Source organism: Dendrobates tinctorius, unplaced genomic scaffold (genome assembly GCF_039654945.1).
Source record: "Dendrobates tinctorius isolate UK_male_01 unplaced genomic scaffold, ASM3965494v1 ptg000104l, whole genome shotgun sequence".
In the NCBI taxonomy this organism is placed as follows: Eukaryota; Metazoa; Chordata; class Amphibia; order Anura; family Dendrobatidae; genus Dendrobates; species Dendrobates tinctorius.
This window is the reverse complement of record NW_027361772.1, coordinates 15,224,386-15,248,568: the sequence shown is the minus strand read 5'-3', so window position 1 is coordinate 15,248,568 and position 24,183 is coordinate 15,224,386. Positions and strand designations below refer to the sequence as shown.

At 47.3% G+C, this 24,183-nt stretch overlaps 1 protein-coding gene across 9 annotated transcripts in view; it reads left to right on the top strand.

Annotated features, from left to right (window-relative positions):
• LOC141100370 (cell adhesion molecule CEACAM20-like) overlaps positions 1 to 24,183 on the top strand; it is a 131,398-nt gene that overhangs the window by 98,716 nt on the left and 8,499 nt on the right. For 7 of the 9 annotated variants that reach the window (XR_012234685.1, XR_012234683.1, XR_012234684.1 and 4 more), the window contains exons 5-6: positions 6,980 to 7,077; positions 21,384 to 21,485. Coding sequence is in view for 2 of the 9 variants with exons in the window: in XM_073588806.1 (XP_073444907.1) it covers positions 6,980 to 7,077; positions 21,384 to 21,443 (158 nt within the window). In the remaining 7 variants the exon portion in view is untranslated. The remainder of the gene's footprint in view (positions 1 to 6,979; positions 7,078 to 21,383; positions 21,486 to 24,183) is intronic. The other 2 variants (XM_073588807.1, XM_073588804.1) reach the window with 1 other exon arrangement.

Genomic DNA, 24,183 nt, shown 5'->3' with positions numbered 1-24,183 from the left:
ACCCTGCAGTAAATAAATGTCAATAGTGCATGAAAATTAGATGGGGTACTTGGTTAACATAATTTTGATAAACTTAAAAACTTAAAAGCCATCCCACCTAGTCAAGGTGACCCCCCCCCCCCCCCCTGGAGTGTTGTAATGAAGTCATCGTGTTGAGATGTTAGACGCAGAGGGGGAATGATGGGAGAGGGAACATCAGCTGATTCTCCATCCTCCATCATTGCTTTCAACTGTCAACATATAGGATGCTGATATAGTTGAAAGTACAATGCCAGGCCGGGGGATCGGCTTGGCGACGCAGGCCAAATATGCTCACCCTGAGTGCCTGATTCTGACACGTGATACAGTGGCTTGCAAAAAGTATTCACCCCCTAAAGTCAGTACTTTGTAGAGTCTCCTTTTGCAGCAATTATGGCAGCAAGTCGCTTTGGATATGTCTCTATGAACTTTCTACATCTTGCAAGTGCGATTTTTGCCCATTCATCAAGGTAAAACTGCTCCAGCTCCTTCAAGTTAGAAGGTTTCTGCTGAACAGCAATCTTCAGGTCTGACCACAGATTCTCAATTGCACTATGGAGTGGGGTTTGATTAGGCCACTCCAAAACATTTACACCTTTTCCCCTAAACCATTTAAGTGGTGTTCAAGCAGTATGTGTGACGTTTCAGGAGCAGATAACGTCTAAGAGTGGACCCTCTGGGTCGCGGATCTGGAGCCCCTGGGCCGAGCACGCCAGGTGATAACCAACCCCTATACAGGGATCGTTAGGGGCAGGACCGCAGAGGTCAGAACCGCGACAGCCGGTACCAAGAGGGGCGGCTCACAGGAGGCACGGATGGGTGTATGGGAACTGGGTACCAGGAACACAAGGAGTGTACACGGAAGTGCGCAAACTACAGATAGTGCGAGACAGGTAGCCGTGAGCACGTATGGCGTATAGCGAGTAATACGTCCGGAGGTAAACAAAGCAGGACGCGTGCCAGGAGCACGACAGAGTACTGAATGGAGCAGCAGTCGTGCCAGGAGGTGTTACAGAGCACAGGGACAGAGTACCAGGAGGTACGACAGAACAAGGGACAGACACAGGATACTAGAGTGTGCCAAGAGGCACTACTAAGCATGAAGCAACGTAAAAGTTCAGAGCAAGTGCTAGGAGCACAATAGAATAACAGACAGAGCAGAGGACCTGAGAACAGCGCACGGCCTGACTGGGACTAAGCAGAGCCAGCCAGTAAGCACAACAATAATCAGGCACCTCCCATAGGGGAGGATGGCCTGATATAGCACATGACCAAGACAGGTTCCGGGTCAGATCCTAGCCAGAAAGCACATGACCACTACAGCTTCCGGGTCAGGTCCTCCATTTACCATAGAGGAGACTGACCCAGAGACATCACTGATAGGAGCGCGCAAACGTGACATGGAGGAGGAGCCCCTAAGACGAGAGCTGCGCGTGTGCACCCGACGGAGGCCCCGGAGGGACCGCCGTACCGGAGGAAGTGACATTGGAACCGAAGCCCCGCCTCCTGGTGAGCGCAGCATGACAGTACCCCCTCCTTTATGCCCCCGCTCTCTAGAACTGGAAAATAGCACCTTGACACTAGGAGCTGGATCCAGACACTTCCTAACTGCATGAGGACTAATCAGATCCAGAGTCTCACAATGAGAAAATTTGGTCTGCCATACCCTGGAGGACTCCACGGACGGAGAGTCGGAGGCAGGTGCGCCCAAGACAGAACGAACCGGCAGAGGCACACTGACATGCTTGGATGCCGAAGCGGTGGTGCGATTACTGGACGTTAATTCGGCCTTAAGAGGCGAGCTGTCGGAGGATGGTTGCTTGGGAACTTCCTTCTTGGCACAGAGCGGACAAGCAGCCACAAAGTCTAACATCCTGAGCAATAGACGGCCACCAGTAGTAGTGGCATAAACGAGAGAGTGTCTTCTTGATACCAACATGGCCGGCAACCGGAGAAGAATGTCCCCAGGATAACACACCTTTACGGTTACCTTTAGACACGAAGGTCTCCCCCGGGCGCTGGGATGTTAACTTGACGGAAGCCACGGTAATTACCTTGGACCGGTTACTTGACAGATGTGGAGACTGACTCTCAGCCCCCTTCTCGACAATGTCACACGTCACAGACTGGTTAACGGATGGCGGACCTGTAACCGCCGAAGACTAGCAAGCAGGGTTCTTCGGAGGAACGGACAGCAGGCAACTCTTTTGACAGAACGGTCCCCAATGGAGTATATCTCCGGATTGCCAGTCCAGGGTCGGCCCGTGAGTTCGTAACCAAGGAAGGCCAAGAAGAAGGGTATGAGCCGAAGTCGGCAATACATGGAAGGAGATTCGCTCCCGATGTGCCAATCTGCAACTCTACTTCCTCAGTGACCTGGTTAACGGTGTCCTGCAAGGGCTTACCGTCGACCGGAACTACCGACCTAGAAGTCTCTAGGGATCTGACAGGAATCCGAAACTTCTTAACTGCCTCGAGACTAATAAAGTTACCCACTGCATCAGAGTCCACAATAGCCTTCACAGTGCAACTCTCGGAACCGAACTTCAGGGACACAGGCACGGTAAGAGGTAAAGAGGAATCACATACACTAGAAGAGAGCTCACTTACCAGTCCCAGGCGGAGAAACTTCCCCGGCCTCTTGGGACATGAGCGTAGGAAGTGGGAAGCATCCCCACAATAGAAACAGAGCCCTTGTGCCTGCCTCTTCACACGACGCTGTTGAGCGATCTGGAGACGATCCACCTGCATAGGCTCAGGTACCGGATCTACTGTGGATAACTCGGGTAACGGATGGAAAGAACTGCGCGTGGAAGAGAAGAGGCGGGAGACCCCTCTCTCTCTGGCTGACTCGCGGGTGCGCTCCTGGTAGCGCAAATCAGTGCGTGTTGCGAGTGAGGTGAGATGAGGTCCTCTAAAATGGTAGGAGTATCTCTGCCCGCCAGTTCATCTTTGATCCGGCTGGACAGACCACGCCAAAAGGCCCCTACGAGGGCATCATTATTCCAACCAAGTTCGGAGGACAAGGTGCGAAAACATATTGCGTATTGTCCCACTGTTAGAGTACGTTGACGGAGATTAAAGAGTGACTCGGTGGTGGAAGCGAGGCGACCTGGCTCGTCGAACACCTTATGGAAGGTGTCCAAAAAGACAAAGCTGAGAGACGAGTGGGTTGTCCCGCTCCCAAAGGGGATTAACCCATGCAAGGGCCTTCCCCTCTAAGTGAGAAACTATAAATGCTATTTTAGCACGATCGGTGGGGTAATGCTGCGGCAAAAGCTCAAAATGCAAACGACACTGATTCAAAAACCCGCGACACAACACAGGGTCACCACCATATCGAGGTGGCTTACATAAGCGCGGTAGCGAGAGAGGAACCATGGCATGGGCAGAAACGGATTGTATAGATAGGAGCCGATTATCTACCGATGACATATAGTTGAGGATCTGGGCCTGGGAGTCGTGTTGCTGCGCGAGTTCCTGCTGGAGACTGGACAACTGGGCAGCATTCCCAGGCTCAGAGGACTGTAAGGCAGATAAACAAGACTCCATGGACTTAAGAAACAACATAATTCTAGTTTGGTTTTCCCGGAGAAACGCCAGCTCCTTTTGGACGGAAGCCATAGTACCAGCGGGGTCCATGGCCTGATTATACTGTGACGTTTCAGGAGCAGACAACGTCTAAGAGTGGATCTGGAGCCCCTGGGCCGTGCACGCCAGGTGATGACCGACCCCCCTATACAGGGATCGTTAGGGGCAGGACCGCAGAGGTCAGAACCGTGACAGCCGGTACCAAAAGGGGCGGCTCACAGGAGGCACGGATGGGTGTATGGGAACTGGGTACCAGGAACACAAGGAGTGTACACGGAAGTGCACAAACTACAGATAGTGCGAGAAAGGTAGCCGTGAGCACGTATGGCGAATAGCGAGTAATACGTCCGGATTTAAACAAAGCAGGACGCGTGCCAGGAGCACGACAGAGTACTGAATGGAGCAGCAGTCGTGCCAGGAGGTGTTACAGAGCACAGGGACAGAGTACCAGGAGGTACGACAGAACAAGGGACAGAGACAGGATACTAGAGTGTGCCAAGAGGCACTACTGAGCATGAAGCAATGTAAAAGTTCAGAGTAAGTGCTAGGAGCACAATAGAATACCAGACAGAGCAGAGGACCTGAGAACAGCGCACGGCCTGACTGGGACTAAGTAGACCCAGCCAGGAAGCACAACAATAATCAGGCACCTCCCATAGGGGAGGATGGCCTGATATAGCACATGACCAAGACAGGTCCGGGTCAGATCCTAGCCAGAAAGCACATGACCACTACAGCTTCCGGGTCAGGTCCTCCATTACCATGGAGGAGACTGACCCGGAGACAGCACTGACAGGAACGCGCAAGCGCAAACGTGACATGGAGGAGCCCCTAGGACGAGAGCTGCGCATGTGCACCCGACGGAGGCCCCGGAGGGACCGCCCTACCGGAGGGATTGACGTCGGGACCGAAGCCCCGCCTCCTGTTGAGCACGGCATGACAGTATGCTTTGGGTCATTGTTTTGTTGGAAAGTGAACCTCCGTCCCAGTCTCAATTCACTGACAGACTGAAGCAGGTTTTGCTCAAGAATATCCATGTATTTCGCACAATCCATTTTCCCCTCGACTCTAACAATTTTCCGTGTCCCTGTGGCCAAAAAACATCCCCACAGCATGATGCTGCCACCACCATGTTTCACCGTGAGAATGGTGTTCTTGGAGTGATGAGCTGTGTTGGTTTGGCGCCAGACATAGCGTCTATCTTGGTGGCCAAAAAGTTCAATTTTGGTCTCGTCTGAACACAGCACTTTCCTCCATACATTTGGAGAATCTCCCACATGTCTTTTGTCAAACTCAAAACGAGCCTTACACACACAAATTTCTGCCTGCTCTTCCATAAAGGCCACCTCTATGGTGCGTATGGTTTATTGTGATAGTATGGACAGATGCTCCAGTCTCTACTTGGGAACTCTGCAGCTCCTTCAGGGTCACCTCTGGTCTCTGTGCTGCCTCTGATTAATTCCCTACTTACCTGGGCTGAGAGTTTTGGTGGGCGGCCCTTTCATGAAAGATATGTTATGGTAACATGTTCTTTTCATTTGATGATACTGGATATGATGGTGCTCAGGGGAATCATCAGAGATTGGGATATTTTTTTATAACCCAACCCTGACTTGTTCTTCTCAACAGCTTTGCCTGTCTTGTTTGGAGATCTCCTGGGTCTTCATGGTGTTTGGTTAGTGGGGCCGCTTGTTAATGGTGTTGCAGCTTCTCTGACCTTTCAGAGAAGGTAAAGTGTATATACTGACAGACATGTGACACTTAGATTGCACACAGGTGGACATCCTGTCACAAAGAATGGGACTTATGAATGTAATTGCTTGCACCAGAAATTTTTAGGGGCTTCATTGCAAAAACAGGTGAATTCATATGCACATGCCAATTTTTAGTTATTTGGTCCCATGAATGTAATTTATGCATATATTTTTTTTCCACTTCAACAGCTTAGGCTATTTAGTGCTGATGCAGCACACACAAATCAGATTACAAAAATATTTACACATAGGTAAAAAGCCAAGGGGGATGAATACTTTTGCATGCCATTGTATATAACAAGCAATTTTTACCCGTTGTCCCCCTATTTCCTCGTACACTGTGACTTGTTGAACTTGGTTTTGCTTTGTATTCTCTGTCTGTACATGTCCTTGCTTAATTATAAAGGGCTGTGGCATATGTCGGCGCTATAGAAATAAAATGATGTGCTGTTGCTTTCCTGTTGTCACCAGATTTTTTTTGTCTTTTCTTTTGTTTTCCCCAGTGGATATAAGGTACATCTATATATTATGCGTTATGTACTTTATTTTAGTTTGTACCATGCTAGAAATGAAATATTTCACCACAACACATGGGCTGTTGGGTAGAGTTAAAGGGAATCTGTCAGTAGGATCAACCCTCCTAAGCCGTCTATATGGGCCTATAGGTCATAAGAAGCTGAATGAAATGATGCCTTGATATCTGCAATGTGATGTCTTATTAAAGAGAAATGCACACTTTTCTTATTATGTAAATTAGCTTTTAAGATCTATGGGCCGGATGTAGATCTCCCTGAGAATCTGCCTCCAGGGCTAATTTTAAATGAAAGGGGGAATTGCCAGTATAATACATGTAATGACTGACAGTCCACTCTTACAGTCACAGACAGATCTGCAATGGATCAGAACTAACATAGCACAGCAGAGCTGAACTTTGTCTCATTGCAGACTCATTTGCAGCACTCCTCTTGCAGTGCTTCAGCTCCCATCTCACAGACAGCCTGTATGCGGAGGAGGGCAGTACAGCAGAGCTGACAGCCCTAGCAGAGGACAAGTGCTGCAAATGTTTGTAATGAGACAAACTTCAGTTCTGCTGTACTGTTGGCTCTGATCTCTCTGCAGAGCTATGTCTGATTATGAGAGCAGACAGTCCATAATTACATATATCACACTGATAATGCACCTTTCATTTAGGCCGGGGTCAGACATGCGAGAAACTCGCACGAGTCTTGCATGTCAATACCCGGCACTTCCGCCAGCACTCAGACAGGAGCGTGCGGCTGCATAGAAATACATCGTGCGAGTTTCTCGCATGTCTGTCCCTGGCCTTACAATTAGCTCTGGAGGCAGATTCTTGGGGAGATCTAAGTCCTGCCCATAGATCTTAGCAGCTCATTTAGATATTAAGAAAAACATGTAAGAATAAGACATCTGACTGCAAATATTACGCTATCCTTTTCAACAGGACATGCATGTCCCCTGTGTACGACAGGGTAGTTTGGTGATTGTATCTGCGTGCAGCAGTCGGTGTACTGTATGTAGTGGTTGTGCTGTCCTTTCCTGTCCTGCTGCAGATCTCATCCATACAATGAGATTAATGATGTTCTCTTATTTGACAGATGAGACGAATGAACCCCAGTGGCGTAGTTGGAACCGCTTCATCTACATTGCCGTAATGGTGGTTCTCATCATCTTGGTGTTAGTCGGCCTTTATGTGGTGAGTTATTCTTCAATGGTCGCTTTACTTGGCTGATGCTTTCAGCTCGTTTATCAAGTAAGGCTCCTGCAAATTGATTAAAGGGAAGGACTCCCCATTTGTGAGCCTGAGTGATTATACAAGAGTGGGTGGAATAGGAGACCTTCAATCTACTGCCAGCTACACCTGCTTTATGTAGAGCAACACATCCCGCGCCTGTCTAAGACATGGAAATCCTCTGCAGCACGGTGAGTCTAGTCTGCAAGTGACTCACCGCAGCTCTACATACCGTATGTACTCTGGATGATAAAGAAGATTCGAGGAACATGGCACACCCAAGTGAAATATCACGGAGTATCCATAAATAAGATGTAGATATGGTCTGTATATGCCACTAGTGAGCATCGCATAAATGCCAGCTGTGTCTGCGGCAGCATGCCTCTCTTCCCAATTTCTTGAATTGGCGATCCAAGTAAAGTAAAAACTAGAGACGATCTTGGGCTCTCGCTAACTTAGTACAGATACACATTGGATTCTCAGAATAACTTCTTAATTACATGAATGCATTTTTTTTTACTTTGAACATGGCAGATAAGTGATAGTGCCAAACAGCTGTTTGAAATGTAATAATAATCTTTATATAGCGCCAACATATTCCGCAGCGCTTTACAGTTTAACAGTTTCAAAACACAAGTCATAAGTGACAACGTTAACAATACAATAATTAAAGCGAAATAAGACGAAAAAAGATGTAGTTTGGCACAGAAGCCTTGACACCCTTAATAGCCCGTTCTATATATTATTGGCACACTTCACGGGCGAGGTGTATGGCGCAGGCTCAGAAGCTGAGCTCTCTCCATATAGCACAGATGCCGAATATTTTTTAGGATATTTAAAAAAAAAAAAAAAAAAGCCATAGCTGCTGAAAAGTGAAAGCTAAAAAAAAAAATTTAGCTGGTCATTGTGGTGTGTATGTATGCAGAACACTTATGTGGAACAAAGCATTTGAGGGCATTTGTCTCCATGCACCTAAGCCAAAGATGTTGAAAGTCTTCTCTATTGGTCATATCACGCAGGGGACACAGAATACATTTGAAGCATTAAAGGGGAGTTTTCTGTAAAAAAAAAAAAAAATTTACTCTCCTTCTTGGCCTTCCACTGCCCGTCCTCCAATTTTTTGGCCTGCTCCTCTTTCACAGGAGCCTATGTCATCACATTGAGGTAATTGACATTAGTAGTCACTTTGGGGTCTGGCTCAGCTGTATCGCATCTCGCATTATGGCATGGGGTCTAGTGAGTGGAAGACTCAGACGAAGGGGAGATGTAAAATCGAGTTTATGGTTTGATCTGTGGTGGGATAGATACGGAGAGGACAGATGAGGAGTATAACTTTGTCTTTTAAACCCTTCCCCAACTCTCTAAAATTCAACGTTTCCTATGCAAATCGCCAAACATGTTAGATTCCTCTAGAAGTGGCATACTGCTAGGAAAGGCCATCACTCTGTGATTGGTGGATGTCAGACCTCTGGGGCGCTATTCAGTGCAGAGAGTGAAGGGGTCACAATTCTTCAGTCACTTCACTGTTTTTCCTGCTCAATACATGCGAAGAGCAAGACTTAAAGGGAAGCGATCTCCAGAAAATGATCTATTGTTTAAATCGGGCTTTTGTATTAAAGGGAATCTGTCATCAGGATTTCACACTTCATACTATTTATATGTGCATGTCGCTCTTACAAAGACGAGTCCAGCAATACCTTTACTTGGCCAGTCTGTTCCTACCTTACTGAGAAATCAGTGTTTAAATTTATATGCAAATGAGACTGAAAGATGATAGGACTTGGGTGACAGAGGCTTCAGATTTATTTTGTGCCCAGCACTGCCGCCTCCTGCCTGACTGGCAGCCTCTGTGGTGTGTAAGTGTGAGCAGGTTGTGGGATGCAGTGACGAACAGGAGACAGATAAAGGGATAACGTATTTTCTTTAACAGGAGTGTACTCCACTTAGGGAGATAAAGGCAATGCAGAAACAAAGGGTATTAGGATGGGGGAAAACACTGATAATGGAGGCAGGAGAAGTACTTAAAGGGAACCTGTCACCCCCCGCAGGTGTTTTTAAGTAAAAGAGCCACCTTGTGCAGCACTAATGCTGCATTCTGTCAAGGTGGCTCTGTTACTTAGCTTCCCTTAAACCGCCAAAATAATTGTTTATAAAATTGTTCAAAAATACCTGAAATTTGACGGGGGCAGGTCTTTCCCCCTCTGACAGACGCCTCGTATCCATCACTCATTTCGTAATTGGCGCCGCCTCCTCAGTTTTCTTTTGAAATGCGGCGCCTGCGCTGTACTATATCTTCTTGGGCATGCGCAGTCAGCGCTGCCCGTGCTTTTAGATCACATCCCGGCCTTCATATCGCGCGGCCACAGATCCCACCCTGCAGTCGCTTATGATTTATTCACACTGCAGGGCTGGGAATCTTGGGCATGAGAGCCGCAGATAACTACTGCACAGACAATGATTATTCAATCCTTGGCAGTGGATACAGGCCTCACACGGTGCAGGCGATCAGTTTTCGATAGTCTACGCAGAAACGCAAAGTCCCGTCCTTCTTCCGTACAAGTACAATGGGGGCAGCCCACGGGCTTTGACTCTCTCGGATAACTCCATTCCGCAGCATTTGTGTCAACATTCCCTTCACCTCCTGGTACACAGGGGTGATTGCTGTAGTACACCCGAAATCATCATCATGACAGGCAAACACGTCCTGGTACCGCCCCAGCAGGGCCTCCACCTGTTGTACTTGTTGCGCTGAGAGCTCTGTTAGTTCAGCCCACATCTGTTCTAGGATTCGGCTTCCCTCTTGCAGCTGGTGGAGCTCTGGTTCAGGGGACACACTTATGGCCACTGTCCAAGGATCTCCCTGTTTCACTGTCAGCTGGATGGCTTTCGGTGGTATCAGCTTTGGGCATGCCCAGGATTTGGGCTACTTTACTCTTGGGTAGGAGCGCATTCACAGTTCTTCGACATCTGTGGGGCCTCTGTGCATTTCCAGTATTTGCAGCACCTTGTCAAAAGTGTTTAGTTCGTGGGGGGGCCGGAGCATAATGGAACTCCTTGCCTCCCTGCCAGGGCCATCATGGCAACCTCTGCCTCCAGTGTGGAAGTCATGGAGTGCATCCTCAACATTCCACTGACCCGCTCAGTCCAGTCCCATAGCAGAGTGTTGCTCCCTGTAAATTTTGTGAGGTTATTTAACATCGTCCCCAGGGATATGCTGGCCCTCGGGGCTCTCCCAACCGCTTGATCTGTCCCTTCTGCGCCGATGGACTGCTTCCTGCTGACTACGCCAAGTATGAGCAGGTTGCGGGGCGCAGTGACACCGGAGACAGATCAAGGGTTAACGTATTTTCTTTAACAGGAGTGTACTCCATGCAGAGAGATAAAGGCAATGCAGAAATAAAGGGTGTTAGGATGGGGGAAAAACACGGGTAACGGAGGCAGGAGAAGTACTTAAGGTATAGCTTATCCGGTCTGGAAACTTCCAGGCAGAGGGAACCCCGAAGCAAACTATGGCACCAACAGCTGTTACCTCGGGATTGATCCGATGAAGTCCTGGCGGCAACGTTTAGTCTCTGATGCCCTCTGCGGGGTTCTCAGTCCAGAAATTGTTGTGGCGGGAAAGGTACAGCCCAGAACACTGTTGGAGCCCACCGTGACTCGGCAAATATACACCGGGGGGTCAAGGAGCAGTTCAGTCACGTACCCGGTCTCTCTTAGGCGGCATACATGCGATACTCACGGGCCTGGAGCATTGGGCACCTTGCTGTGCGGGAGCCAACGGACATACGGCACGTCTCTGCTCACAGTCCCGGCGGGTAGCAGCGGGGATGCTGGGGCGCGGGCCTGCACTGCTATGAAGTGCGAGGAACAGATCACTCGCTTCTCCCTGCCGCACGTTGTCTGTTCCCTCCAAGTCTGACTGCTTCTGCGCGTACTCCGGCTTCCCAGACTTGGCTGCGCACCCTGCTGCTAAGTGCAAAGGTTGGTCCGGTTCCTTAATTTTTTCCCCGGACAACAGAGGAGACAGCCCTGACAGTTCCGGACCCGGTGCAAGCCCGGTCTTTCTGCTTACATAAGTTCAGGCAAAGGAGCTGTCAGTCAAGCAGCAGAAGGAGGCGGCACTGGGTGAGGAATAGAGCTGGAGTGACAGAGGCTACAGATATGCAAACATCTGAAACGCTGATTTCTCAGTAATGACGAAACGTCCATATAAAGGTTTTGGTGGACTTCTCTTTGAAAGAGCTACATGTGCATATTAATATTTTTGGGATGTAAGATCTGCCGATATTCATTTTTTTTAAAAGCATTTTATTTTATTTTTTTTTACTATCACAATCTGTTAATTTTTAAAAATTACACTGGCCACTGGGACTGTGTTTGTAAAAAAAAAAATAAATAAATGTTTCCTGTAAAAGGAAAAATACAATACACATTACAAAAGGAAGTAGAATACATGTATATTATCAGCAGCAGGCTCTGTCCTATCTTTTGTATTAAAGCATCTAACATGTGGTGCAAAGGATATTGGGAGAGGAAGGAAGGTGAGCTGTGATATCACCTTTTTGTAATCAGTAAATCCTGTCATCAGCTATGTATAGAGGTGTTATCTTTCATTGTAATCCTGCCTGTAATGATAATGAGCCTGCTGGAAACTAATCATGGAAGCATAGGAAGTAAAGTCTAAAATACCCCCAGTAATTATAAAGGGTTGTGGAATATGTTCGCACTATAGAAATAAAATGATGTGCTGTTGCTTTCCTGTTGTCACCAGATTTTCTTCTCTTTTCCTTTCTGCTTTCCCCAGTGGTTAGAAGGTACATCTACAGTGCCTACAAGTAGTATTCAACCCCCTGCAGATTTAGCAGGTTTGATAAGATGCAAATAAGTTAGAGCCTTCAAACTTCACACAAGAGCAGGATTTATTAACAGATGCATAAATCTTACAAACCAAAAAGTTATGTTGCTCAGTTAAATTTTAATAAATTTTAAACATACAAGTGTGGGTCAATTATTATTCAACCCCCAGGTTTAATATTTTGTGGAATAACCCTTGTTTGCAATTACAGCAAATAATCGTCTTTTATAAGACCTGATCAGGCCGGCACAGGTCTCTGGAGTTATCTTGGCCCATTCCTCCATGCAGATCTTCTCCAAGTTATCTAGGTTCTTTGGGTGTCTCATGTGGACTTTAATCTTGAGCTCCTTCCACAAGTTTTCAATTGGGTTAAGGTCAGGAGACTGACTAGGCCACTTCAACACCTTGATTTTTTGCCTCTTGAACCAGGCCTTGGTTTTCTTGGCTGTGTGCTTTGGGTCGTTGTCTTGTTGGAAGATGAAATGACGACCCATCTTAAGATCCTTGATGAAGGAGTGGAGGTTCTTGGCCAAAATCTCCAGGTAGGCCGTGCTATCCATCTTCCCATGGATGCGGACCAGATGGCCAGGCCCCTTGGCTGAGAAACAGCCCCACAGCATGATGCTGCCACCACCATGCTTGACTGTAAGGATGGTATTCTTGGGGTCGTATGCAGTGCCATCCAGTCTCCAAACGTCACGTGTGTGGTTGGCACCAAAGATCTCGATCTTGGTCTCATCAGACCAGAGAACCTTGAACCAGTCTGTCTCAGAGTCCTCCAAGTGATCATGAGCAAACTGTAGACGAGCCTTGACATAACGCTTTGAAAGTAAAGGTACCTTACGGGTTCGTCTGGAACGGAGACCATTGCGGTGGAGTACGTTACTTATGGTATTGACTGAAACCAATGTCCCCACTGCCATGAGATCTTCCCGGAGCTCCTTCCTTGTTGTCCTTGGGTTAGCCTTGACTCTTCGGACAAGCCTGGCCTCGGCACGGGAGGAAACTTTCAAAGGCTGTCCAGGCCGTGGAAGGCTAACAGTAGTTCCATAAGCCTTCCACTTCCGGATGATGCTCCCAACAGTGGAGACAGGTAGGCCCAACTCCTTGGAAAGGGTTTTGTACCCCTTGCCAGCCTTGTGACCCGCCACGATCTTGTCTCTGATGGCCTTGGAATGCTCCTTTTGTCTTTCCCATGTTGACCATGTATGAGTGCTGTTCACAAGTTTGGGGAGGGTCTTAAATAGTCAGAAAAGGCTGGAAAAAGAGATAATTAATCCAAACATGTGAAGCTCATTGTTCTTTGTGCCTGAAATACTTCTTAATACTTTAGGGGAACCAAACAGAATTCTGGTGGTTTGAGGGGTTGAATAATAAATGACCCTCTGAATAAACTTTTCACAATTTAAAAAAAAATTAAACAAATAACATTCTCTTTTGCTGCAGTGCATTTCACACTTCCAGGCTGATCTACAGTCCAAATGTCACAATGCCAAGTTAAATCCGAATGTGTAAACCTGCTAAATCTGCAGGGGGTTGAATACTACTTGTAGGCACTGTATATATTATGCTGTATGTACTTTGTTTTAGTTTGTGCCGTGCTAGAAATGACATCTGTCTCCGCAACACACGGACTGTTAGGCAGATTTAGAGGGAATCTGTCAATAGGATCAACCCTCATAAGCCGTCTAAATGGACGTGCAAATCATAAGAAGATAAATGAAATAATACCTTGATATCTGCGATGTGATGTCTTATTCCAGAGAAATCCATGTTTTTACTCTTCGCCACGACAGCACCCACTTGGAGAGAGGGATCCGCCCATAGGAACAGGAAACCTACAGAGATAAAAGAGGGCGGTCCGCCTCTCCTCCTCAGTTGGTTTCCTGTTCCTATCGGAACCACAGGATCTCTACAGAAGACATACCTGGGCCAAGGAACCGCCTGTGCAGTATCCGTGCGAACGGCAGGGGTTCCGGTCCAGAAGCAGCGTCGGGGGAGTGCTGGAATCCGGCTCCCCCCTCGTCTGAGACGGCAGCGTAAAAGAAACACTGGTACCGGGTGGAGCCGACCGGGGGGTTTTCTTATGGATACACGTCACCGGGATCTTGGAGGGAACCATCCCGGTTCGTGTGGGAGTGCGGAGCCGGGATAGAGAAGCTATCTCTGGCGTTCGGAGTCACAGGTACAGCGAGGACGCAGGTACAGCGCTGGGAGGAGGTAAGGAGGAACTTCCGGGTTACCGGAGGTTCCTCAGCGTACAGCGCATGTGCGGTCTTTCACAGCCGCGCGATACCAGCAAGGAGCACTCCCCGCCCCCTCCGAAAAAAAAAAAAAAGAGATGTGATTTAATATAGCGGCGCCGGACGGTGTTTCAGGCCGGGCGCAGGCAAAATGGATGCACCGGAAGCAGGCGCACCAGGGAGGGGGAGGTACCAGGTACTGAAGGGTGGCACATAAAAACCGAGGGGGATAATGATAGAGCGTGCAGACATGTCTTCCCCAAGACAGGACACGCATCCCCAAGCAGGCGATACGGCAGCAGCGGAACAGCGAGGCTCCTCGGATAGGAGCCACAGAAGTCATGCTAAAAGAACCCCTTCTCAGCCTCCTGAACCGGTACCTACAGCTTCTCTGGGTGAGTGGACGACTCTCTGCCTATCAAGCTGTTAAAGAACCTCTCTCTCTCTCTCCCTCTCTCGCTCTCCCTGTCTCTCTCTCCGCTGCTATGCCCATCATAGGCTAAAAGGAAGGAAAAATCAAAAAACAAGGAATGTGCCCTCTGTACACATCCGTTACTGGACTCTTATACAAAGAGGCTGTGCAAAAAGTGCATTTCTGAAAATACAAAACCGGCTTCAACATCAGCCACAGATATTAGGGCTATAATAAGGGAGGAACTACAGGCCCTAACCCAGTCAAGCGGCATATCCAAGAAACCTAAGGCTAACAGACCAACGGCAGTTAGCTTAGATACAGATGAAGACGAAGCAGTAGTCTCTGACAGCTCTAATACGTCTACATCATCCTCTTCCTCTGATATGGAGGGTCGTTCATGTTTTCCGTTAGAGAACATGGACAACTTGGTGAAATCTGTAAGAAACACCATGGGTTGCACAGACACTAAGGAGCCGCAAACGACCCAAGAGATTATGTTTGCAGGATTGACAGATAGGAGGAAGAGGGTTTTTCCCGTGATACCGGCAATAAAGGCCTTAGTCAAAAAGGAATGGGAGAAGCAGGATCAGAGAGGTTATCTTCCCTCGGCTTCAAAAAGAAGGTATCCCTTTAGCGACGAGGAATTGTTAACCTGGTGTAAAGTCCCGAAGGTCGACACGGCAGTTGCCTCAGCCTCAAAACAGTCGGCCTTACCAGTAGAAGACGCAGGGATTCTAAAAGACCCACTGGACCGGAAAGCGGAGGCCTCACTAAAGAGAGCATGGGAGGCAGCCACGGGCACGTTTAAGCCAGCAATAGCCAGTACGTGCACAGCTCGCTCTATGCTGGTCTGGATTGATCAGCTAGACCCACAAGTGGAACAAAAAGTCTCCAGAGACAAGCTACGAGCAGCCATACCACTAATTCGTGGCGCAGCGGCATACATAGCAGACGCATCAGCCGATTCACTACGCATGGCAGCCAGAACAGCAGGCTTGCTTAATAACGCCAGACGAAGCCTATGGCTTAAAAGCTGGAGAAGTGACACCCAATCCAAGGCAAAACTCTGTGCCATACCTTGTGAGGGTGAGTTTTTGTTTGGAAAAGCGTTGGACGAAATCCTTGCTAAAGCAAAAGAAAGGAAAAAAGGGTTCCCTAACCCCTCTCTCCCATTTTATAGGAGAGCGTTCAGAAGACGACCATTTGGTAGGGGAAGAACAACAGAAAATCAGAACCGCTGGGCCACGAAAGAAGGAAAAGGTGCTATGTTTAGGGGATCCTCCTTCCGCAGAGATCGGACCTAAAGAACCTGTCCCTCCAGTAGGAGGGAGACTAAAAATTTTCCTTCAGGAATGGGAGAAAATCACAACCAGCTCTTGGGTCCTGGGCATTATTAGAGAAGTACTAAAATTAGAGTTCCATCATGTGCCCCGTAACTCCGTCATTGTAACATCCCTTAACTCCCCAGTCCAACAGCGGGCCTTAGAGACTGAAATTTTCAGTCTTCTGGACAAAAAAGTCTTGGTCCAGGTGCCAAAAGGACAGGAAGGGAGAGGATTTTACTCCCCTCTCTTTCTGATACCTAAACCCGATGGCTCCTTCAGGACGATAATTAACCTGAAGAAACTGAATACTTTTATAACAAATCATAAATTTAAAATGGAGTCTATTAGATCCACAATTTAAGCTCCTTTTTCCCAATTGTATGATGGCAGGCCTGGATCTGAAAGATGCCTATTATCATCTTCCCATCCATTACAGATTCCAGAAATACCTCAGAGTGGCGGTCTTCCTCGAGGGCACCATAAAACACCTTCAGTTCACAGCCATGCCATTCGGCCTTTCCATCGCTCCAAGAGTCTTTACAAAGGTGATGCTGGAAGTAAGCTAGACTCCATAAGCCAAAAATGTCTGCTACCACAGGTAAAGATTACAACAATTAAAACGAAGGTCAGATTAGCGGTAAACGAACCACACATGTCGTTAAGGAATGCAATGTCCCTCCTGGGGTCCCTTACTTCCTGCATCCCGGCGGTTTGGTGGGCCCAATTCCATACATGGGATTTACAGCATCAAATCCTCTCGGAGGAGATTCAGGACCAGGGGAATTTAAATAAAAAAATCACCTTATCTCAGATAGTCCTAACCTCCCTAACATGGTGGCTAGACGATAATAACTTATCGGGAGGAGTACCATGGGTAGTAACACCCTCCCGTATAATTACTACTGACGCTAGCCCCACAGGATGGGGAGCCCACATGGGAAGCACCTTCACCCAAGGCTTATGGGATATAAGGGAAGAGCACGATTCATCAAACTTGAGAGTTAAAAGCAGTGGGTCATGCATTATATCATTTTCTCCCACAGTTACAAGGAGAGAACGTAAGAATCCTGTCAGACAACACCACAGCGGTCGCATATCTGAACAGGCAAGGCGGGACTCGATCAGTCGCATTAATGTCTTCCGCAAGGAAGATCTTGTCCTTAGCCGAAAAACATTTTTCATCTCTCTCGGCCCTCCACATAAGAGGAGAAGACAATGTGGAAGCGGATTTTCTAAGTCGCCACACACTGCGGCAAGGAGAGTGGTGCCTGAGCCGGCAAATATTCGCAAACATTGTGTCACTATGGGGCCTTCCCCAGATAGATCTCTTCGCCACCAGGAAAAACAAACAAGTGCGAAGATTCGCCTCTCTGAATGTAGCAGACAGGCCAGAAATCCTGGATGCCCTCCAGGCCTCATGGCGGTTCAAACTGGCATATGCCTTCCCACCCAATCATACTACTACCGCAGGTCATCAGGAAGATCAGGGCAGAGAAGGCACGAATAATCTTAATAGTACCATTCTGGCCCAGGAGACCGTGGTTTTCATGCCTGCGGGCAATGTCAGTGACTGACCCTTGGGTGCTTCCTTCAACCCCCAGGCTACTCTCGCAGGGGCCATTCTTCCATCCTCATGTGGACAATCTCCACTTGATGGCTTGGAACTTGAAAGGGAAATGTTGAGGGCAAGAGATTTTTCGGAAGGGCTAGTCAACACTCTCCTACAAAGTCGAAAATTGTCTACAACAAAAATTTACACCAGGGTGTGGAGAAAATTCCTAGAGTTTCACACAGCCCCTGATTCTAGAGAAATTCCAATAACAGCAATTCTAGAATTTCTACAAAAGGGAAAAAAATTAGGACTATCTGTTAACACTCTAAAAGTCCAGGTGTCTGCTCTAGGGGCCCTCTATAGTTATAACGTGGCAGGCAATAGATGGATTACCAGATTTATCTCGGCCTGTGAGCGGAGCGAACCGGTACACATACCTAGGGTCCCTCCTTGGGACTTGAATTTGGTGCTGGAGGCCCTTACACGTGCTCCGTTCGAACCATTAGACTCAATATCTCTTAAACACCTATCTCTCAAAACAGTACTGTTAGTTGCACTAACCTCAGCCAGAAGGGTTAGCGACATACAAGCACTATCGATAGAACCCCCTTTCCTATTAACATTCCAGGATCAACTAATATTAAAACCAGACCCCTCATACTTACCAAAGGTAGCAGGGAAGTTCCATAGATCACAAGAAATCCACCTCCCCTCATTTTTTAATAACCCTTCTACTCCAGAGGAAGAGAAATTTCATACGCTAGATGTTAGAAGAGCAGTATTACAATACATCGAGAGATCTAGCAGCTGGAGGAAGAGTAGGGCTTTATTTATTTCCTTCCAGGGCCAAAAGAAGGGATATGAGGTCACAAGGGGTACCCTGTCACGATGGATCAGAGATGCGATCAACCTAGCATACTCCGCAAGCAATGAAGATTCCCCGGAAGGTATCAAGGCACACTCCACCAGAGCAATGGCTTCTTCTTGGGCAGAAAGGGGAGACGTCGCAATCGAGTCTATATGTAAGGCTGCTACTTGGTCAACACCCTCTACCTTTTATAACCACTATAGACTGGAGTTATCATGCTCATCCGACCTAACCTTTGGTAGAGCGGTCCTCGGCACGGTGGTCCCTCCCAGGTGAAGTTCTCTGAAAGGCTCTCCAAGTGGGTGCTGTCGTGGCGAAGAGTAAAAAGCCGGATTACTTACCGGTAATGCTCTTTTAATGAGTCCACGACAGCACCCGTTCACTAACCCTCCCTAGAAGTTAATAAATAAATAAATATATATATATATATATATATATATATATACAGTGGGGAAAAAAAGTATTTAGTCAGTCAGCAATAGTGCAAGTTCCACCACTTAAAAAGATGAGAGGCGTCTGTAATTTACATCATAGGTAGACCTCAACTATGGGAGACAAACTGAGAAAAAAAAATCCAGAAAATCACATTGTCTGTTTTTTTTTCATTTTATTTGCATATTATGGTGGAAAATAAGTATTTGGTCAGAAACTAGCAATCAAGATTTCTGGCTCTCACAGACCTGTAACTTCTTCTTTAAGAGTCTCCTCTTTCCTCCACTCATTACCTGTAGTAATGGCACCTGTTTAAACTTGTTATCAGTATAAAAAGACACCTGTGCACACCCTCAAACAGTCTGACTCCAAACTCCGCTATGGTGAAGACCAAAGAGCTGTCAAAGGACACCAGAAACAAAATTGTAGCCCTGCACCAGGCTGGGAAGACTGAATCTGCAATAGCCAACCAGCTTGGAGTGAAGAAATCAACTGTGGGAGCAATAATTAGAAAATGGAAGACATACAAGACCACTGATAATCTCCCTCGATCTGGTGCTCCACGCAAAATCCCACCCCGTGGGGTCAGAATGATCACAAGAACTGTGAGCAAAAATCCCAGAACCACGCGGGGGGACCTAGTGAATGAACTGCAGAGAGCTGGGACCAATCTAACAAGGCCTACCATAAGTAACACACTACGCCACCATGGACTCAGATCCTGCAGTGCCAGACGTGTCCCACTGCTTAAGCCTGTACATGTCCGGGCCCGTCTGAAGTTTGCTAGAGAGCATTTGGATGATCCAGAGGAGTTTTGGGAGAATGTCCTATGGTCTGATGAAACCAAACTGGAACTGTTTGGTAGAAACACAACTTGTCGTGTTTGGAGGAAAAAGAATACTGAGTTGCATCCATCAAACACCATACCTACTGTAAAGCATGGTGGTGGAAACATCATGCTTTGGGGCTGTTTCTCTGCAAAGGGGCCAGGACGACTGATCCGGGTACATGAAAGAATGAATGGGGCCATGTATCGTGAGATTTTGAGTGCAAACCTCCTTCCATCAGCAAGGGCATTGAAGATGAAACGTGGCTGGGTCTTTCAACATGACAATGATCCAAAGCACACCGCCAGGGCAATGAAGGAGTGGCTTCGTAAGAAGCATTTCAAGGTCCTGGAGTGGCCTAGCCAGTCTCCAGATCTCAACCCTATAGAAAACCTTTGGAGGGAGTTGAAAGTCCGTGTTGCCAAGTGAAAAGCCAAAAACATCACTGCTCTAGAGGAGATCTGCATGGAGGAATGGGCCAACATACCAACAACAGTGTGTGGCAACCTTGTGAAGACTTACAGAAAACGTTTGACCTCTGTCATTGCCAACATAGGATATATCACAAAGTATTGAGATGAAATTTTGTTTCTGACCAAATACTTATTTTCCACCATAATATGCAAATAAAATGAAAAAAAAACAGACAATGTGATTTTCTGGATTTTTTTTTCTCAGTTTGTCTCCCATAGTTGAGGTCTACCTATGATGTAAATTACAGACGCCTCTCATCTTTTTAAGTGGTGGAACTTGCACTATTGCTGACTGACTAAATACTTTTTTTCCCCACTGTATATATATATACATACACCATCTTAATTATATAAATACAATGAACATATAGAATAATATAATGGCCTAATAATTGGCGGTCCTCCGGGTACTCTGAAATCCAACTGAGGGGGAGAGGCGGACCGCCCTCTTTTATCACTGTAGGTTTCCTGTTCCTATGGGCGGATCCCTCTCTCCAAGTGGGTGCTGTCGTGGACTCATTAAAAGAGCATTACCGGTAAGTAATCCGGCTTTTTCTTATTATGTAAGTGAGCTTTTAAGATCTAATGGCCGGACATAGATCTCCCTGAGAATCTGCCTCCAGGGCTTATCTTAAATGAAAGGGGGAAATTGCCAGCATAATACATGTAATGGCTGACAGTCCGTGCTTAGTCACACACAGATCTGCAATGAGATCAGAACTAGTACAGCAGAGCTGAACTTTGTCTCATTGCAAACTTATTTGCAGTACTCCTCTCGCATTGCTTCAGCTCCCATCTCAGACAACCTGTATGGGGAGCAGAGCAGTACAGCTAAGCTGACAGCCCTAGCAGAGGACAAGTGCTGCAAATGTTTGTAATGAGACAAACCAGTTCTGCTGTACTGTTGGGTCTGGTCTCTCTGCAGAGCTATGTCTGATTATGAGATCAGACAGTAATTAGATATATCACACTGGTAATGCCCCTTTCATTTACAATACATTCTGGAGGCAGATTTTTGTGAAGATCTATGTCCGGCCCATAGATCTTAACAGCTCAATTACATATTAAGAAAATTGTGGCTTTCTCTGGAATAAGACATCTGGTCAAAAATATTGTGGTATCCTTTTCTTCAGCAAAAGACATGCTTCGTCCCCTGTGTATGATAGGTTTGGTGCCTGCAGCATTCGGTGTACTGTATGTAGTGGTTGTGCTGTGCTCTCCTGCCCACCTGCAGATCTCACCCATACAATGAAGTCTAATGACATTCTCTTATTTGACAGCTAAGACAAGTGAACCCCTGTGGCGTGGTTGGAAACGCCTCGTCTGCGTTGCCGCCGTAGTGGTTGTTCTCATCATCTTGGTGATTGTCGTTTTTTTATATGGTGAGTTGTTCTTCAGTTGTCTCTTTACTTGGCTGATGCTTTCAGCTCATTTATCAAGTAAGGCTCCTGCCAATTCAATAAAGGAAAGGACTCCCCATTTATGAGCCTGAGTGATCATATAAGAGTGGGTGGAGATATTCTAATTTTGTGAGAAGCAAAAATTTCTAGAATTGGCGATCCAAGTAAAGTAAAAACTAGAGACAGAGGACACACAGATATTGGATGGGGTGTTTGGAGCAGAGAGTGAAGGGGTCACAATGCTTCAGTCACTTCACTGTATTTCCTGTTCAGTATGTGCGCAGAGCAAGACTTAAAGGGAAGCGATCTCCAGAAAATGATCTATTGTTTAAATCGGGCTTTTGTATTAAAGGGAATCTGTCATCAGGATTTCACACTTCATACTATTTATATGTGCATGTCGCTCTTTCAAAGACGAGTCCAGCAATACCTTTACTTGGCCAGTCTGTTCTGCCCTTACTGAGAAATCAGTGTTTACATTTATATGCAAATGAGACTGAAAGATGATAGGACTTGTGTGACAGAGGCTGCAGATTTATTTTGTGTCCAGCACTGCCGCCTCCTGCCTGACTGACAGCCTCTGTGGTGTGTAAGTATGAGCAGGTTGTGGGATGCAGTGACGGACACAGATAAAGGGTTAACGTATTTACTTTAACAGGAGTGTACTCCACGTAAGGAGATAAAGGCAATGCAGAAACAAAGGGTATTAGGATGGGGGAAAACACTGGTAATGGAGGCGGGAGAAGTACTTAAGGTATAACTTATCCGGTCTGGAGACTTCCAGGCAGTGGGAACCATGAAGCAAACGATGGCGCCAACAGCGGTAAGCGCGAGGTTGATTCGGTGAAGTCCTGGCCGCAACGGTTAGTCTCTGATACCCTCCGCGGGGTTCTCAGTCCAGAAGTTGTTGTGGTGGGAAAGGTACAGGCCATAGCACTGTAGGAGCCCACCGTGGCTCGTCAAATATACACCGGGGGTCAAGGAGCAGTTCAGTCTCATACCCGGTCTCTCTTAGGTGAAACTTGCGCGGTACTCACGGGCCGGGGCATTGTACGCCTGCGCTGCTATGGTGCTCGAGGGACAGAGCACTCACTTCTCCCTGCCGCGCACTGTCTGTTCCCGCCAAGTCTAATTGCTTCTGCACGTTCTCTGGCTTCCTAGACTTAGCCACGCCCCCTGCTGCTAAGTGCAAAGGTTGGTCCGGTTCCTTAATCTTTCCCCCGGACAGCAGAGTAGACCGTTCCGGACCCGGCGCAAGGAAGGTACCTCTAGCTCGGCCCTTCTGTTTTCACTCCCCCTCTCCTTTTGCTCTCCATTCCCCTGGCCAGAGTTCTTGTAGCAGCCACTGACGTTATTCTATTTCCCGGATAATTCGCTGCCAAATAAATTGGTCTTGATTGTATCTGTTGGGGGGTATTCCAGCTGTTGTCTGTTCAGTACAGCGCAATTCAGATTGCGTAGTAGAATCAGGCTGGGTAGTAGAGTCAGGTTGAATGGGCGAGGACAGGGACGTGCCCAAGTCTAGGGAAGCAGTCATTTCAGGAGCTTCAGGCGCCTGTTCCTCTTCTGGGTCGACACGTGGCAGGTTGAGAAAGTCTTCTTCATAATCAACAGCTGCAGGAGGAAGTTCTTTAGGAAAACTTTGCGTCTCTTCTATTCGATCAGGGTCCCTTGACAAGCAAGGACATAACATATTTCGATGAACTACTCGAGAGGGAGAGTCTTCACCCTCAAGTTGGTCTTCGTAGATGGTACCTTCGGAATGAATCTGCCGTTTTACCCGATAGGGAGTCTTCTCCCACCGGTATTCCAACTTACCTCAAGGACGTTGTCTCGGACTAACACACGGTCTCCAGCTTTAAGAGCTGTTCCTCACAGGAGTCACTTCAGGATGTTCAAGTTCTCAAAATTTGTCCTGCACAAGCCGATGTAGCGTTTGCAAATGGTGACGATTTTCCCGGACCCAAGTGGACTCTCCCATCCGAGGGTAGCCCTCCTCTGGATCCAATTTCAGCTCAGTGATCTCTCTCCACTTTTGGCCAAACAGCAAGGTGTATGGCGTGTATCCAGAGGTGCAATGTGTCCGGTTATTGTACAACTAGTTCAGCCACAAATTCAGGCCAGCGGACTCTTCTGTCTTCTTCTAATGTCCGTAGCATCTGGATTAAGATTCTATTGAACCGTTCACAGGCCCCATTCCCTTGGGGATAAGGTGTTATCCGAGATTTCTCAATCTGATACATGCGTTATAGTTCCTCCATCATTCGCCCCTAGAAACAGGCGCCTTGATCAGAGTGGATTTTCTTCAGGCAGCCGCACACTTCGATGAAGTCTCTGCAAATGGCCTGTGCCGCCGATTCAGCAGTCTGATCCCGAGTCGGAGTCATCACAGCGAATTTGGTGAAGTGGTCGGTCATCACTAGACAGTGTTAGTATCCAAGGTGAGCCGGGCCTATATTCAGATAATCTATCATCCGCACCTCCAAGGCAGCAGAAGTTATGATGGTTTGCGTGGGAGCTCTTTGTTCCGGAGGTTTGGCTAGCTCAGTTTCTACACTGCGACAGGCTTCCTCTACCACAGCTTTTAGTCGAGGATGATAGACTAACTTGCGTAGCCACTGGAGCGTCTTTTCCGGGCCAAAGTGGGCCCCTCTTCTGTGAGTCTCTGTGGCCACTTCGG